Source organism: Ctenocephalides felis, unplaced genomic scaffold (assembly GCF_003426905.1).
Source record: "Ctenocephalides felis isolate EL2017-DRISC unplaced genomic scaffold, ASM342690v1 CF-g0.4_SCAFFOLD_00845, whole genome shotgun sequence".
Taxonomy (NCBI): domain Eukaryota; kingdom Metazoa; phylum Arthropoda; class Insecta; order Siphonaptera; family Pulicidae; genus Ctenocephalides; species Ctenocephalides felis.
In genome coordinates, this window is record NW_020536999.1 from 55,524,055 (window position 1) to 55,538,664 (window position 14,610).

The window sequence follows — 14,610 nt, forward strand, 5'->3', positions numbered from 1 at the left end:
AAAAATCTCGTTAAACTAGATAATATTGTCTGTAAAATGACCTACGATAAAGGAAAAAATCAAAAATTGACAAAATGACGGCGTTTTTTTAAAAAAAAGTCGAATTTTACCCAAAATTTTGGTTGTTTTTGGACTGCCAAAATTTGATTCTTGATCCGATCAAAAAATCGATAGTTAATTTAAGCAGAACTATAGATAGAACATGTAAAAAAAAAATGATAGTGATCGGATCATTTATTTTTGAGTAATCGTTGCAGCAAATTCGGAAAATGCTGTTTCGAGAAAAACGCGTTTAAAGATTAAATGATCGTTATACTATATACTATATATACTCTTTAAATGGCTGTGACTCAAAAACTATTTAAGATATCGATTTAAAATTTTGGTATGTTATTTTTAAAGGTATAACCTATCAAAATATGGAAAAATTGAAAATTCAATTTTTTGAAAATTTTACACTAGTTGTGCCCCTTAACGCACATTATTAAGATTAATTTTTAATTAAACAATTAATTTAATATAATAACTCATAGTATCAAGAGAATAGATCTGCCCAGATGTATCAAATTTGAATTAATTTTTAAATGCAAATCCGCTGTCCAGCAAGCCAAGTCCATGATGGTAATAATATAAAGAATAGATAAAAAGTAATAGATGAATTTTTAAAACCATCAGACCTGTTTAAAATATTATAATTAAAAATAGCTTATTCTTTTTTGATACGTACGAAGTTAGTAATCTTCATTGACAATATACTCTATGCAACAGGAATCATATAGAAATGAGCACATTTCTTTACAAATATATATAAAATATTATAAATATATTGGATACTTCTGCACATCCAGGTATATAATTTATTAAACCCAGTGCAAACTTTTCAATCATTTTAATATAATTGAAATTCGTTCGGCAGCTAATTTTTATTAATGAAATATAAAACAAGTCATCAAATTTTATAAAGCACATAAACATGAAATATGTAAAAAACTTAGGTAAACAACAGTGATAAGTATTGAATATAAATTAAAATGATAGAAAATATTGCTACTATTAAAACAATCAATACAAGATATGTACACTAATTAATTACTTTACACGTCTCGCACCATGTGCTTGTACCGTTGTATAAAAATGTAATACTTAGATACAAATTGACTATATATCATTATATTTATTGAGGATTTTATTTTTTTCTTTTATTATCTTTATTCTTTACCTATTAGAGTTTTTTGGACGGATCGTAATTTTCTAAAGTCCACTTTTGCCTTGCTGCTGCATTGTCGCAATCCTCCATTAAAAGTTTTTGTTTTGTTTCACTAATGGCCAAACACTTTTCGCTGCTTCCGTGTTTTATTTGATTGGTCTAAAAGTAAAAAAAATACTAATCATTATAAATACTTATTAATGTTAATGCTAAAACTTATATTTGCCACCAAAATGCTTTTAGTCTTATTAATTGCTGATTCTTCGAACAGGAGATTGATAGAGAATCAACCTATTTAAGCAATAAAGGTTTACTTTAAGCAATTGGCGCTCTCTTTTAAGAGATTCCTTAAAAACAGCCATATTTATTAACTAATATATTTTGAGTTCAATTATATCCCAAAAAAAATTGTATTTGTCTTAACTCTGTCGAAATCATCTATCAAATCTTAGAATTTAATTTAATTCAGAATTTAATTAGACGACCAAGGATAATTGAATTAAAGATTAACTAAACATCGTACATTCAAGTTAAATACCGATTCAATTTGAGTTTTCAATCGAACCCTAAAAGTCTTCGTTAGCGCAAAAAATTCAAAACTAGTAGTGTATGCGACATACAATAAAATCGGATGCAAAGTTCTCTCAAAAACTGCCATTTTTTGCACATTTGGCCCCGTATCTCCGAAACGGCTCGACCTGCCTTTGCCAAAATCTAATCATCATTACGAAACATTTCCCCATCATTACGAATCGACTGTTTTTTGAATTATTCAAATCGGTTGATCCGTTCTCTTAAAAACGGATATTTTTAGCACTTTTTGTTTCATATCTTCGAAGCCGCTGGACCTGTCTTCCTCAAAAACTATTCAACACGTGTCCTCATCAATAGAAATCGAATGTTTTTTTAACCATTCAAATCGGATAATCCGTACGCCCAAAATCGTCGACATACATACGCACACACACACATACACACATCAATTTTTACTGAGGTATGCCAAAATGCTCAAAAACCTCTGAAACGTGTTCTTTGAATTTATGTTTAGTTGTCTCTTGACTAACAAATACTACACTTCAGAAAACCGTAATTGATGAAACTCCTTGGTGTTTTCCTATTTGATCAAAAACTTTGAAAAATAGTATTTAACAATTATTTAATAATATTAACAATTATTTTTTCTTAATAACCTTAACAAATTCTACCATTTAAATAAACCTAAACTAATAGTTTATGAATTTTTAATATGATTCAGGATTTTAAGCTAACACTTGGATGAAAAATTTCGCACTTTACTGCTAATTCTGAAGAAACGGTTCAGCCGATCGTATCAGAAGTCTAACTTTTTAATTAACAACATTGAAATAAAGTTAGATTAAATATTTAAAAAATATTTACAATCTCTGCAATTGGAACTTAATATCAAGATAATCCAAAAGCAACCTGAACCGCATTAAAATTTTTTTACGGTTTATAAAAAATAGTTAGATTTTTTATCATTTGAATAATTTTGCTGCAAAAGTAATAATTTTATTTGTTATTTAATTTTAATAAAACGTCGACTAAAGGTCAAAAATCGGCTCACATACACAAACACACACATACACATATTTTTCCCAAATTTGTTCTCTTCGATTCAAAATGAAACGCGGAAAAAACATAGAAATAGAAAATCGTATTTTCTCGCAAAAACAAACTTCTCCTTCGAGAAGTTTGTAACTCCTAACACTAATTGCTTTACTAAGAATTAACACTTAATCAATTATTTTGTTTAAAAATAATTCAGTAATCTGCACTCACCTCATCGTTGTAGGTCCACATTTGGTTGCCCTTCGAACCATGGCACTGATATAATATCACATCTTGACCAGCATAGTCCAGACAGGCGTCGTCCCTTCGAATCTCGCCTGATTTACTTAACATCCAATACTAGAAGGATGGTGCAAAAAATAAAATATTAAAATTATTTATTAATCTAAATTGTATGTGTATAACACAAGAATCTCAAAACTATATTTTTAATATTATATGTTCTTTTTGACGATTTGTTAAGGAAAACAATGAACAAGAATTATTAAACATATATAACAAGTAAGGTATAAAATTATAATCGAATATTAATTAATGTTACAGCTTTACTTTTTATACAATATTATACTAATATATTTATACAGAAGATATTGAAAATTTGAAAATATATTTTGGATATGTATTTTAAAAAAATGTTAATTTAATTGATAATTACAATATTTAAGCTACTTTTCATATACATTCTTGCGCTATACTTTATTAAATTACAACTTCAAACCCCATAAATCAAATTATGGTCAATATTAATAATATTAAGCATGCCTATATTATTTTATTATACTTAATGAGATTATGTTCTGAATAACCTATTATATTAAATTAATTACTGTTGTAAGTTTGAAAAAATTATGCATACTAATAAAAATATGTGTTTTTTCATTAGCTACACTAAAAGGAACATAAGCAGACATACAAGAACAAACAAAAATGATTTTATAACTAACATATAAATTTACATACACATTATATATTTTTTTAATAATACACATGCTTCTTAAAATTTTTGATTTCTATAAATTTTTTAGCTGAAATGTTAATAGCATTGAGTTTTGAATATTTTGAAAATACTCTACCAATCTGCCTTTTCTGCCTGATTTATGATTGGCTTGTGAAAATTTATAACAAATTTATCTATCTTTTTATATAAATTAAGTACGATCAAGATATATCTAATGTTTTTGGAAAAAATAAGAATAAAGAGCTCCCTACGAACATACTTTTTAATTATCAATTCACATTAACAATTAAAAAGTAATTATTGTTTACTAAATTTTAAGTTCCATGTCGTAAAAAGCTTATAAAAATTAAGCTAAAATGAATAATTTTTGTTAGATTTATATTGAATTGAAATAAAATACAAAATTTTAACAAATATTTAAGCATTGATATATTGGACAATAAATATTGTTTTCTAAATACAAAACCGTCGTGAAATTAAAACATGGATTACAAATTTGATAATTATTGTTTCTCGAATCGAATCATAATTTTTGCAAATTTTACATAAATATCACAATGATTTAAATATTCCGAGAAATTAGTAGACCATAGAACTTTTTAGAGTTATTGAATATTTTCAAATTTTTAGTTTCTAAAATTTCATAATTATTTAAAAATTTTAGTTCCGATTTTTTTTAAAAATTTTACTCAATACTTTTAAAATAATTTAAGTATTTCAAAATACTTTTAAAGTAGTCGAAATTTTCATACCAATCATACCAATGGTTTCAGCAACCACTTAGTTTAGTGATGCAATTTCAATGAGATTTTGCCCACTTGGTTTCTGGGCAATACTACAAGAGATGATTATTCAGCATATAAAAATTAATAGGGTAAAATTTTATTCACAATTACACTAATCTATTTAAACACTAAACCATACACATATTTTTATTAAATATGACAATATACCAAACACTAATATACACCCCTTTTCCTCTTCCATATTAAAATATTAATCACCACCACCACCTTTATAAATTGCACCTCACACCAGTTAGGAATGTTACATCATCGTCTTCAATAATAAAAACGATCTACCACCCTACAAAGACATCCTAGTGCTTGTTACCTGGTTGCCTCCTTCGCCGTGGCAAGGCCATAAACCAGCCGGCTTGTGCAGGTCTGCACGTTTGCAAGCAGAGTCGAGACACATGTCTGACCAGATGTTCGCTATCTACGTATCAGAACGTTCGTGCAGTGCAAGAAACAACACATAATGGGAAAAAAACAACAACAAGTGAATAAAACTACAATTACAATGATAACAAAATTAAGCATGTGCACATAATAACCAATAATGTGTATACAAGATCCCTTCATTCAGAAGGAATCTTGTTGGTGGTGACATGAAATCTAATGTGTGGCAAAACACAAACTATGTGATCTCTATACTACGTTATCAACCTGCAAAAAATGTTATTACTAATAGACAAATAACACATATTGGTGCAGCTGCATTCGTAACTAAACACTAACAAAAAAAATATTTTGGTATAGGATGGCATCTTCAGAACATAATCCCATTTAGCTTGTCATTGGTTTTTTTGGTACCTGGTTTCCTCCTTGTCTGTGACAAGGATACAGACCGACTGCCTTGTGCATATCAACTCTTCTTGCAGGAGAATCTAAACATGTTTTGCCACCATACCCGAGATTACGGATCTAAATAGTTTTATTAGTTTTATAATTGGATAAATAGAAGATGTGATATAGACTGTACTAGGGAATGCAATACCGATGGAAAATTTCAATACCGGTAGTTCGGTAATTTTTCATTTTAAAACCGGAATACCGGTAAATTACCGGTATTTTTATTATCTTAAACAAACGTAAACAAAATTGAAAGTTACTAGTACAAATATAAAAATATGTCAACTATATTCAACTAAACAATAAAATAAAACTATAAGTTCATTTTTTTAAATAATAATTTAACAAAAGTATATGCAATTTAATTAATTCATTATCACTATCGAGTATATTGAGTACTTTTCACCAAAAACAAACTTATGAGTAAAAAAGACCAAAAAATCATAAAAGATCATATTACATTATTATAATCTCCAATATTTTAAAAAAATAATTTTTCTACACTAATTTAAGATCTGATTCTTCGTCGAGATAAATGATAAGTTATTATAATTGTTGAGTATTGTTATTCAAAACAATGTGATGCTTCTATAGTATTTTCAAACTTTGAAACATTTTCGAAAAATACTATTTTATAATTGTAATAAGAAGCAAAAATATTTAGTAATTATCATAATTATTATGTATAAAGTTAGAAAAAACTAAAGATTAGGCAGGGGTAATCTGTATGATATAAAATATTTTGGCGCAAATATCACTTAAAAAACCGTTACATTTTTGCAAAAGATGAAACAAACATTATTAACTATCAGTCCAATTCTATTTATTGTAACACGATATAAAGCCCTTTGGAAAGCAATAAAAATTCAGTTTAATGACGAGTTGATATAATATTTGACATTTGTTTATCTTATAGAATCACTTGAAGATATAGCTGTTTATGCGATTATAAAATTTAAAGATAAATTTGTTCTGAGAAATTTAAACTTTAGGGTATTATGTATCAAATAGCGCTTATGTAAAAATACCGAAAATACCGGTATTTTTGGAATAAATACCGGTAAAAATACATACCGAAAAAATATATACTGGTATTGCATTCCCTAGACTGTACTAATTAAATAATCTTTAAATACATATCATAATAATGAATAATCTCTCAAAAATTAAAAAAAAAAACATTCATATTTCAATGTCTGGAAGTAATTATTACAGTACATAGCTTATGTGATATACTTTTACTCAATTCAACAATTACTTTGCATAATTTTGAATGATGCCCTTTTTTATAATTATTTATAATATTCTTCATATATCATGGAAAATTGTATTTTAATTCAGCAATCCAATAATAAAATAAAATCAATAACAAGAAAGAACTAAACAAGTCCTGTCGATGGAATGTGATAACGTTCGGATGTTATATTTACTATTATACGGAATAAATATTTGAATTTATATCTACTGCATTGATTGACTAAAATTTCTGTACTTCCTAACGTAAGTAAAATTTTTAATGTCTAAAAATTCCACTGTATAAAAAGTAATAAACTGACCTCGCCATTAGCAATTGCTTCGCCTGGAATGAACATTTCAGGAAATACTGTATCCAGATACCATTTGAATGGTTTGCACCCAAGTCGTTCACGTAATCTTTTCCTTTCACTGACATCTCCATAATCACCTTTGTCATTACCAATTCGCTGGTAGTAATACTTGGCGTAATCGTCTAACCATACCTAAAAAAAAATCAAATTTTTATTTATGAAATTGAATAAATAATTCATCTACAACATGGACATAAATTTGCAGTAAACATTATCCTATGAAAGTATTTTTGAAAGAGAACTTCTTTAGACGCGATTAGGGTGTAAATCCCTACAAATGCAACGGAAGTGCGTTACGGCAGATAAGATAAGATAAGAGTCGAGTGCCAATGATTCGTCATTCGCTCTCGATGATATCATTTCTATACAGGTCGATTGTGATTAGTCATCGCGTATGTGAATAGAGATCTGTAGTTGTATGCGTACCGGCATCAACGTTGTATGCGTACTGATATCAACAAGGAAGTCGGCACAGATAAATAAACATTTTAAAGTTGCATCGTAGGACAATCGTACTGCCTGAATCAGAAGAATATTTTACCTTGTTCGTTAAAAATAATAAAACAAATTATACAGTTATGCCGTGTACTAAACGTAAGTTTATTGATTGAAATTACTTCTATATTATTCGTAGTTTCTATAAATCTTTGAAGTTATTAAAATAGAAATTATTTTTTAAGCAAGACAAATATTACAGCTGTTCAAAGAATGAGATTATATCGCCAGCGAAAAAGTAAAAAAAACCCAAGCAGTTAATGCATGTATGTTAATTTTAATTACATGCAGTTCTTCAAACATAATTGATGAGCATGATGAGTGAAGTTGCGAAAACAATATTTGTTTAGGCGTTGTTTAACATAATCCACTGTGTGAATTATAAAAGTTATTAATTAGCAACTACTTCATTTCTCTAATAAAGGTTCATTTCCAAATGCTAATACAATGACAAACCGATCATGTCATATCTGAAGCATGACGATGAATTACATTATTGTTTTCAAATATTATACATATTTTTAATGCTATTATAGATGTATAATTCATAATGTATCATTATATAAATGAGTATAATGGTTTACACTAATAAATGTGTGCATCACGAGTGTTACCACATTACTAATAAACATTATTCAAAATTGTTATATGATGTATTTAGTTTTACTCAAATGCCATCTTGTACAGTAGCAAATAAGTTTTACTTCAATCGCGTGTGAACCTTACGCACACTCTTTTTTCTTTTTTATAATTTTTTACCTCTGCAAGTCTGACTGAGTTTCTTTTCAGCACATTGACTCCAGTTCGCCATTTATATGGCGACCTTTTCCTGAAGATGTGACCAACATGCGAGCATGGCACAATTTCCAGTGTTCCACCGCACATCCACGTTTTGAAGGACAATTCTAAGTTTTCACCTCCCCAAATATCGAAACCACTGTCATAGGTTCCTAGTCTTTCAAAAAAGGCCTGGATAAAGGTAATAAAATTATTAAGGGCTTTGTATATATTCATCTAAGAATATTTAGTTGAACAATTTGATAATTATGTAAATGATTAAATACTTAATATTTTTTTAATTATTTATACCTTATCTATGCTAAACAATCCCCCGGCCATGGTAGGGCTCCAAACGGGTTCTGCAGTGTTGCTATGCTTCCGTCGCTCCCGTTCGGGTACCACATGCCAGTTGAATTGGAGCGTCCAGTCAAATCCACCAACATTGACACCACTAGAGTCACGCCAATGGTATTCTAATGTGGTGTCGTCAATAACATCGATCACCGGACACACCTACATTAAATGAAATTCACATTTGTCAATAATATTTCACATAAAAATATTCCAATATAATTTTCTTCTACTTACCACCGTGGTTGAATTTCTAGCAATCCGATCAAGTAATGGTTCCAACCATCCTGTAGTGCATTCACAGTGAGAATCCAAATAGGTGAGAACTGGTGCAGTGGCATATTTGGCTCCAAGGAGACGAGCTCGAATTAAACCTTCACGTTTCTTGGCACGTACTATTTTCACTTTTGGATAATTAGTCATATAGTCATCCAGTTGCTGTTTTGTATGAGCTGGGTAAAGAAGAATTATAATTTTCTTTATTATTTGTTATATACTCTTATCTTGATAAACATATTCGTAGAATACGTAAAGTATTTTAATTTTGCTAATTACATGCTAATAAATAGACTTTGGATTGTACGTTGGAATATTGCTTGTTTATTCTTAACCAACATTTTTCCAGATTCAATTCATCAGAATTGATCTTTTAAGGCACCATTTCAAAAGAATTGGTTTATTTACCATAGTGCTTAAAACCATGCATAACTACAAATGTGTTAGATGTCTATCTTCAGATTATTTTACAACATTTTCAAAATAACTGATGCAATTTTGGAATGTAAGCTCAATTCTTCAAATTTGAATATACGGATATATAATGAATGATGAATTATTTTGGTAATAACCTTCAATTCAATATATGAATAATAATGATGCAATCAAGATTCTTTGCTGTTAATCTGAATTTGTTACTCCTGAATTAGTATGATTATATCAGGTAAGCTATAGTATTTTTTTATTTTAACTAAGAAATGCCTTAATATTATCTTATTGCATCATGTATTATATTAATATCTATCAATGAATTTTATTTGAACTTCAATATTGTATAAAATTTGTTTAATAAGGAATAGAAACTTCTGCTTTGGCCAAAGAGAAGCTACTTCTTTCTCTTTGTTCGTTGATTATGACTAATTTATTGTGATATTGAATCAATATAATATACTGTATCATATATATATATATATATATATATATATATATATATATATATACTTACGCATATCTGAGAAATCGTCGACTAGAATAATTTCTTTGATCAGTCTTTCTGGAGATCTGTCCAGGACTGAATGCACAGTTCGCAGCAAAACCGTCCAAGCTTCATTATGGAAGCAAATAATGACTGAAGTAGCAGGAAGATCTGTCCTGTAGCGTCCTGGTTCCTTGCACCTGAAAAAAACAGGTAATCAATAGGTAAAATTTAAATAATAAATAAACATACAAAGATATACATACGCACGTATTGTATAAAAATTTACAATGTATGTATTGTACAATAAAAAGATGGTTCATCAAGTTGTCTATGAAACTAAGAATTCATGCATACATGTTATATGCCAAGAGGTAAATGGTACTGGACAAGAATTGACCGACAAGGTAACGATGAGAAAGTATAGCAAAAATTGGAAGATGAGGAGGAAGCTTTACTGAAAATAGTTATGATAGAAAACCGGATCTTAATCATATTGGACAAAGAGTATTCTTTTGAACAAAGTTTTTGAAGAAACTTACATTTTTAGCTTAGGAGATCGAGAAGAACTTCATGGACATGGACTCTCTTCATTTACAACCTTTACCAAATATCGTTAACCAATTACTAATTATCAATTACAGCATTAACCAATTCCATCACTTGGTTACTACATATTTTTACATGTGTCTTATATTTTTATTCAAATTGTATGCAACCTAAAACTACTGCACAGAACTTGGTTTTGGCTACTGCATAAATGGTAAATTGAGATAAAAAATATTTTAGCAAGAAACATACTAATATCATCAGCAAATAATATAGTTGATAAAATTTTAGTCATGTTAAAGCTAAGCAATTTTTGTATGGGGGGCCTCTAAGAGTATCAGGGGGTAAACCATGGGCATGAATAGATCGGTTCCACAGTTAGTGGGGGTCGGTCATAAATTTGGTTGCGATTGGGGCACTCTAAATGGGCTAAAACAAAAATTTTCAAAATTAAACCCTTATTTATAGGTAAATGCACGAGACATCAAAATTCATTTTAGAGGTATGGTTTCTTTAGGAAAGTATCTGATTTTGATCCCTAGTATCCAAAAATCATATGTGCGACTTTCAAATCGATCCGCCTTAACATATTTATATCTATAATATGAAAATGAATCGCAAAATGTGTTGGTAAAGCGCATAACTCAACAATGCCCGGACCAATTTGGTCAATTTTTTTTTAAATGTTCGTTGAAATCCAAGGATGGTTCTCACAGCGAGAAAAAATCGAATGATTGCTGTGAAAAGCCTAAAAACAGCCCTTTTCTTTTTCAGATACATACGTTTTCTAACTAAAACGTAGAATCAATTTTAGCTTTAATTCTTTTTATAGTGCATAAATAAATAAGGTGAATTAGAGAATTTATAAAGGTAAACTGGTGGACAGGTAAATTGGAGGATATGCAAAATGGTAGAGAGGAGAACAGGTAGATAGACGAATATGTAGTCAAACAAACAGGTTGACAGGTTAATTGGTAGATATGTAGAACGGGATGACAGGTAAATTTGTAGTCCGGTAAAATGGTAGATTAATAAACAGGTTGATAGGTAAATTAATAGACAAATTGTTAAACAGGTAAATTGTTTAATAGGTAAATTATTGAACAGGTTAATTGGTAAACATTTAGAACGGGATGACAGGTAAATTTGAAAGCAGGTAAATTGGTTGACAGGCAAAATGGTGTATTGATAAACAAGTCGATAGATAAATAGGTTGATGTTAATTGGTAAGGCGGTAAAATGGTAGATTGATTAACAAGTTGATAGGTAAATTCGTAGGCAAATTGTTGAACAGATAGTAGTAACGCTAAACTAAATGTAACAAATACACATATATGTTTAACTTTTTAATTTAATCTAAATTATGGCAAAGCGTGAACGGTTACAGCTAGTATATATATATATATATATATATATTTGTATATGTATGTGTGTGCACTGGCTTGGCTTTTGAGCAAAAAATCTCCCAACTCAACCCATAAAAAACTTGTATAACGTGAAAAACAAATTATTAAAAAATATCTCGCTAAACGAATATCTACTCATTTTAGGTACTACATATTTCAATAAAAAAAAGATATATTAAAATATCTTCTGCCTCACGTATCGGATAATCAACTGATTTCGCATTCTCGTACAGAATATGCGATTTTAAACTCAAAGCAAACATTCGATGGAAATGAATCTTTGATCAAATATTGTAAACATTCAAAGCTTACAAAATCAAACATATACTCGGCAATATGTTATAGATTATGATGATATACGATATAATATCATGATATCGAATATATTTATAAAGTAACAGGCACGCGAGCGCTATAAACTAGCCAGTACGTACCCATATATAATGGGATGGCAAAGCTCGAAAGACAAACACGAAACAATTTCACGGCTGAATAGAGAGACAACTATATGTAAACCAACTATAACGATACATACATACATACATACATACATACATATATATATATATATATATATATATACATATATATATATATATATATATATATATATACAGAAACGTAGATACATGAACCCTTCATCAAAATTTTCAGGGTGATGTATGCTCATCTAGAAAATGTATTATATATTCAAACCGACACTATATTCTTTATAAACAATAATATTTATTATATATGTAGTAGGTAAGTATTATTCAGTTATTATGTAGCAGGTAATATAAAATGCAAGAAACACATATAATACTTGAAACCAATTTAAAAATAAATATTTCGAAATTTAACGAAGGTAGAAATGGTTTTGTCGATCATGAGCAATATTACGTATAAGCACATATACTTGCAAGCACTTATTTGATTTATTATATCGTCTCTAGACCATAGGTTCCCAAACTTGTTTGTGTCGTGAACACCTTAGGCTTTGCCCTATTTAGCGTTTTTTTAATTTTTTTATTTGTACTTGTGTTTAGTATTGAACATTCAAAGTAAAGATTCAAATACAAGTTTAAACATTAATTAATTGATTTTAAAATAATAAAAAACATAGATATTAACAAAAAAGTGTTGTGATCCACTATCGTGTATTTCTTAAATTTCTTGTCGCTGATCTGAACCCCACTGGCCTAGACCTATGAATATCTACCGATTAAATAATCGACTTGTCGTATGGCCGTAATATTTTAGTATGATCTATAAAACTATGGTATCTACCGTCAAAAGAAATTCATAAAAATTGCCGAAAAAAATGTTTTGAACACTTTATTACAAGAGAACGGCCCGGCCGATCTCTACCATAAACTAATCAGCACGATTCACAACCAATATCTTTTGAACGGTTTTTGAATTTTCAAAATCGATTCAGTATTGCGGGCTAAAACGTGGACGAAAATTTTTTCACTTTTCTGCTGCTTATAAAGAAACGGCTTGGCCGATAGTCGCACAAAATTGACATAGTCGTCATCGAGATACATCGAATGGCTTTTAAATTTTTGAAAGCGGTCCAGCCGTTTTTGAGAAAAGGTCGATTTACGGATAAAAATCTGTCCACACACACATACATACGTTTTCCAAATTTGGTCTCATTCCATTCAGGATAACTTGAAACGTCAAGAAAACAAAATTAGCGAATCGGATTTTTATATGAAAGTATAAACTTCTTCTTTGGGAAGTTAATAATGTACTATAATAAAGGGTTTACAGCAAGCAAAAACAGTAATAAGGTACATTAACATATTTGATTTAATTACATTTTTATATAAATAAACAGATAGATGGTAAATCTATCGAATAGGTCATAAAATGCCATTTTATTATTTTGGAAATGTGTGAACTTAAAACATAACATGAAAAACTAATATTGAAACTAGCAGTTGTTCGAAACTTTATAGAAAATGAATAAAAAATAGAAACTAACATTTATATACACATATTCAAATGTATTTTTATTGGATAAAAAAGTGTCAAAATGGATCTGCACACAATTCGTAAACATTTCTACATTGAACAAAAAAATAAATATATTATTCTGTTCTTAACAGCAAACTACGTGTTTCACTCGTAATGTACAATAAACTCGTAACGTGTTATTTTCATCTACAGGGAAACTCAGTGGTTAACCAACCTTTTTTGATATTAGTATGTACCACATTAGATATGTATTTCTAATAGTTTTGATTTGTATGTGATGCAGTAATGACCAAAAAGGATGACTTCACTTGAGATCTATAACCTCAAGTAGAAATTTCATAGGATACTGCTTGATATCGAGCATGGCTGAGATTGGAATAGAAGTTGGAACTAGGTTGTGCTAGTTCAATGCATTACCAGTTCGGTGAGGCTGGCTCAAATAAATATGTAATAAAATAAAACAAACGAAGTTGGTGAATTAACAGAACTTTGCAATTTACAAAAATTTCTAATTGAATAAATTAAATATCTTTATATTAATATATGTATGCAGACGTCACGATTTTGTACATCAGTAAAAAACCACACCCTAACAAAATATTGGCATTTTTAAGCATAGTTTTTACATCCACCAATTTATATAGAAGTACTCCTCTCTGATACATTACTGAAGTACTCTTTTACTATAAATGTATGTCGTTGGGAAATTGAGCCTCCGGCAAGAGAAGACAAACAAAAGCCGTAAATGCATTTTGCTCTTGTCAAATAAAGCGAAACGGTGATCATTGCGTTTTGTACATAATTACATAACACTTGAAAACAGACGGCAGTTCCGAAGCGAAGTACATCAATGTGCATTTGTGTCGTACAATGGGT

General features: G+C 29.2%; 1 protein-coding gene across 1 annotated transcript; it reads right to left on the bottom strand.

Annotated features, from left to right (window-relative positions):
* Positions 1 to 912: 912 nt before the first annotated feature.
* LOC113386085 (putative polypeptide N-acetylgalactosaminyltransferase 9) lies at positions 913 to 10,658 on the bottom strand. The gene is made up of 10 exons (XM_026623894.1): positions 10,616 to 10,658; positions 10,172 to 10,271; positions 9,845 to 10,014; positions 8,860 to 9,074; positions 8,581 to 8,784; positions 8,251 to 8,460; positions 6,946 to 7,128; positions 5,351 to 5,461; positions 3,008 to 3,136; positions 913 to 1,366 (listed from the first exon to the last, which is right to left on the bottom strand). The coding sequence occupies exons 1-10, from the start codon at positions 10,656 to 10,658 to the stop codon at positions 1,223 to 1,225; spliced, it is 1,509 nt and encodes a 502-aa protein (XP_026479679.1). The 3' UTR covers positions 913 to 1,222.
* Between the last annotated feature and the right edge of the window lie 3,952 nt (positions 10,659 to 14,610).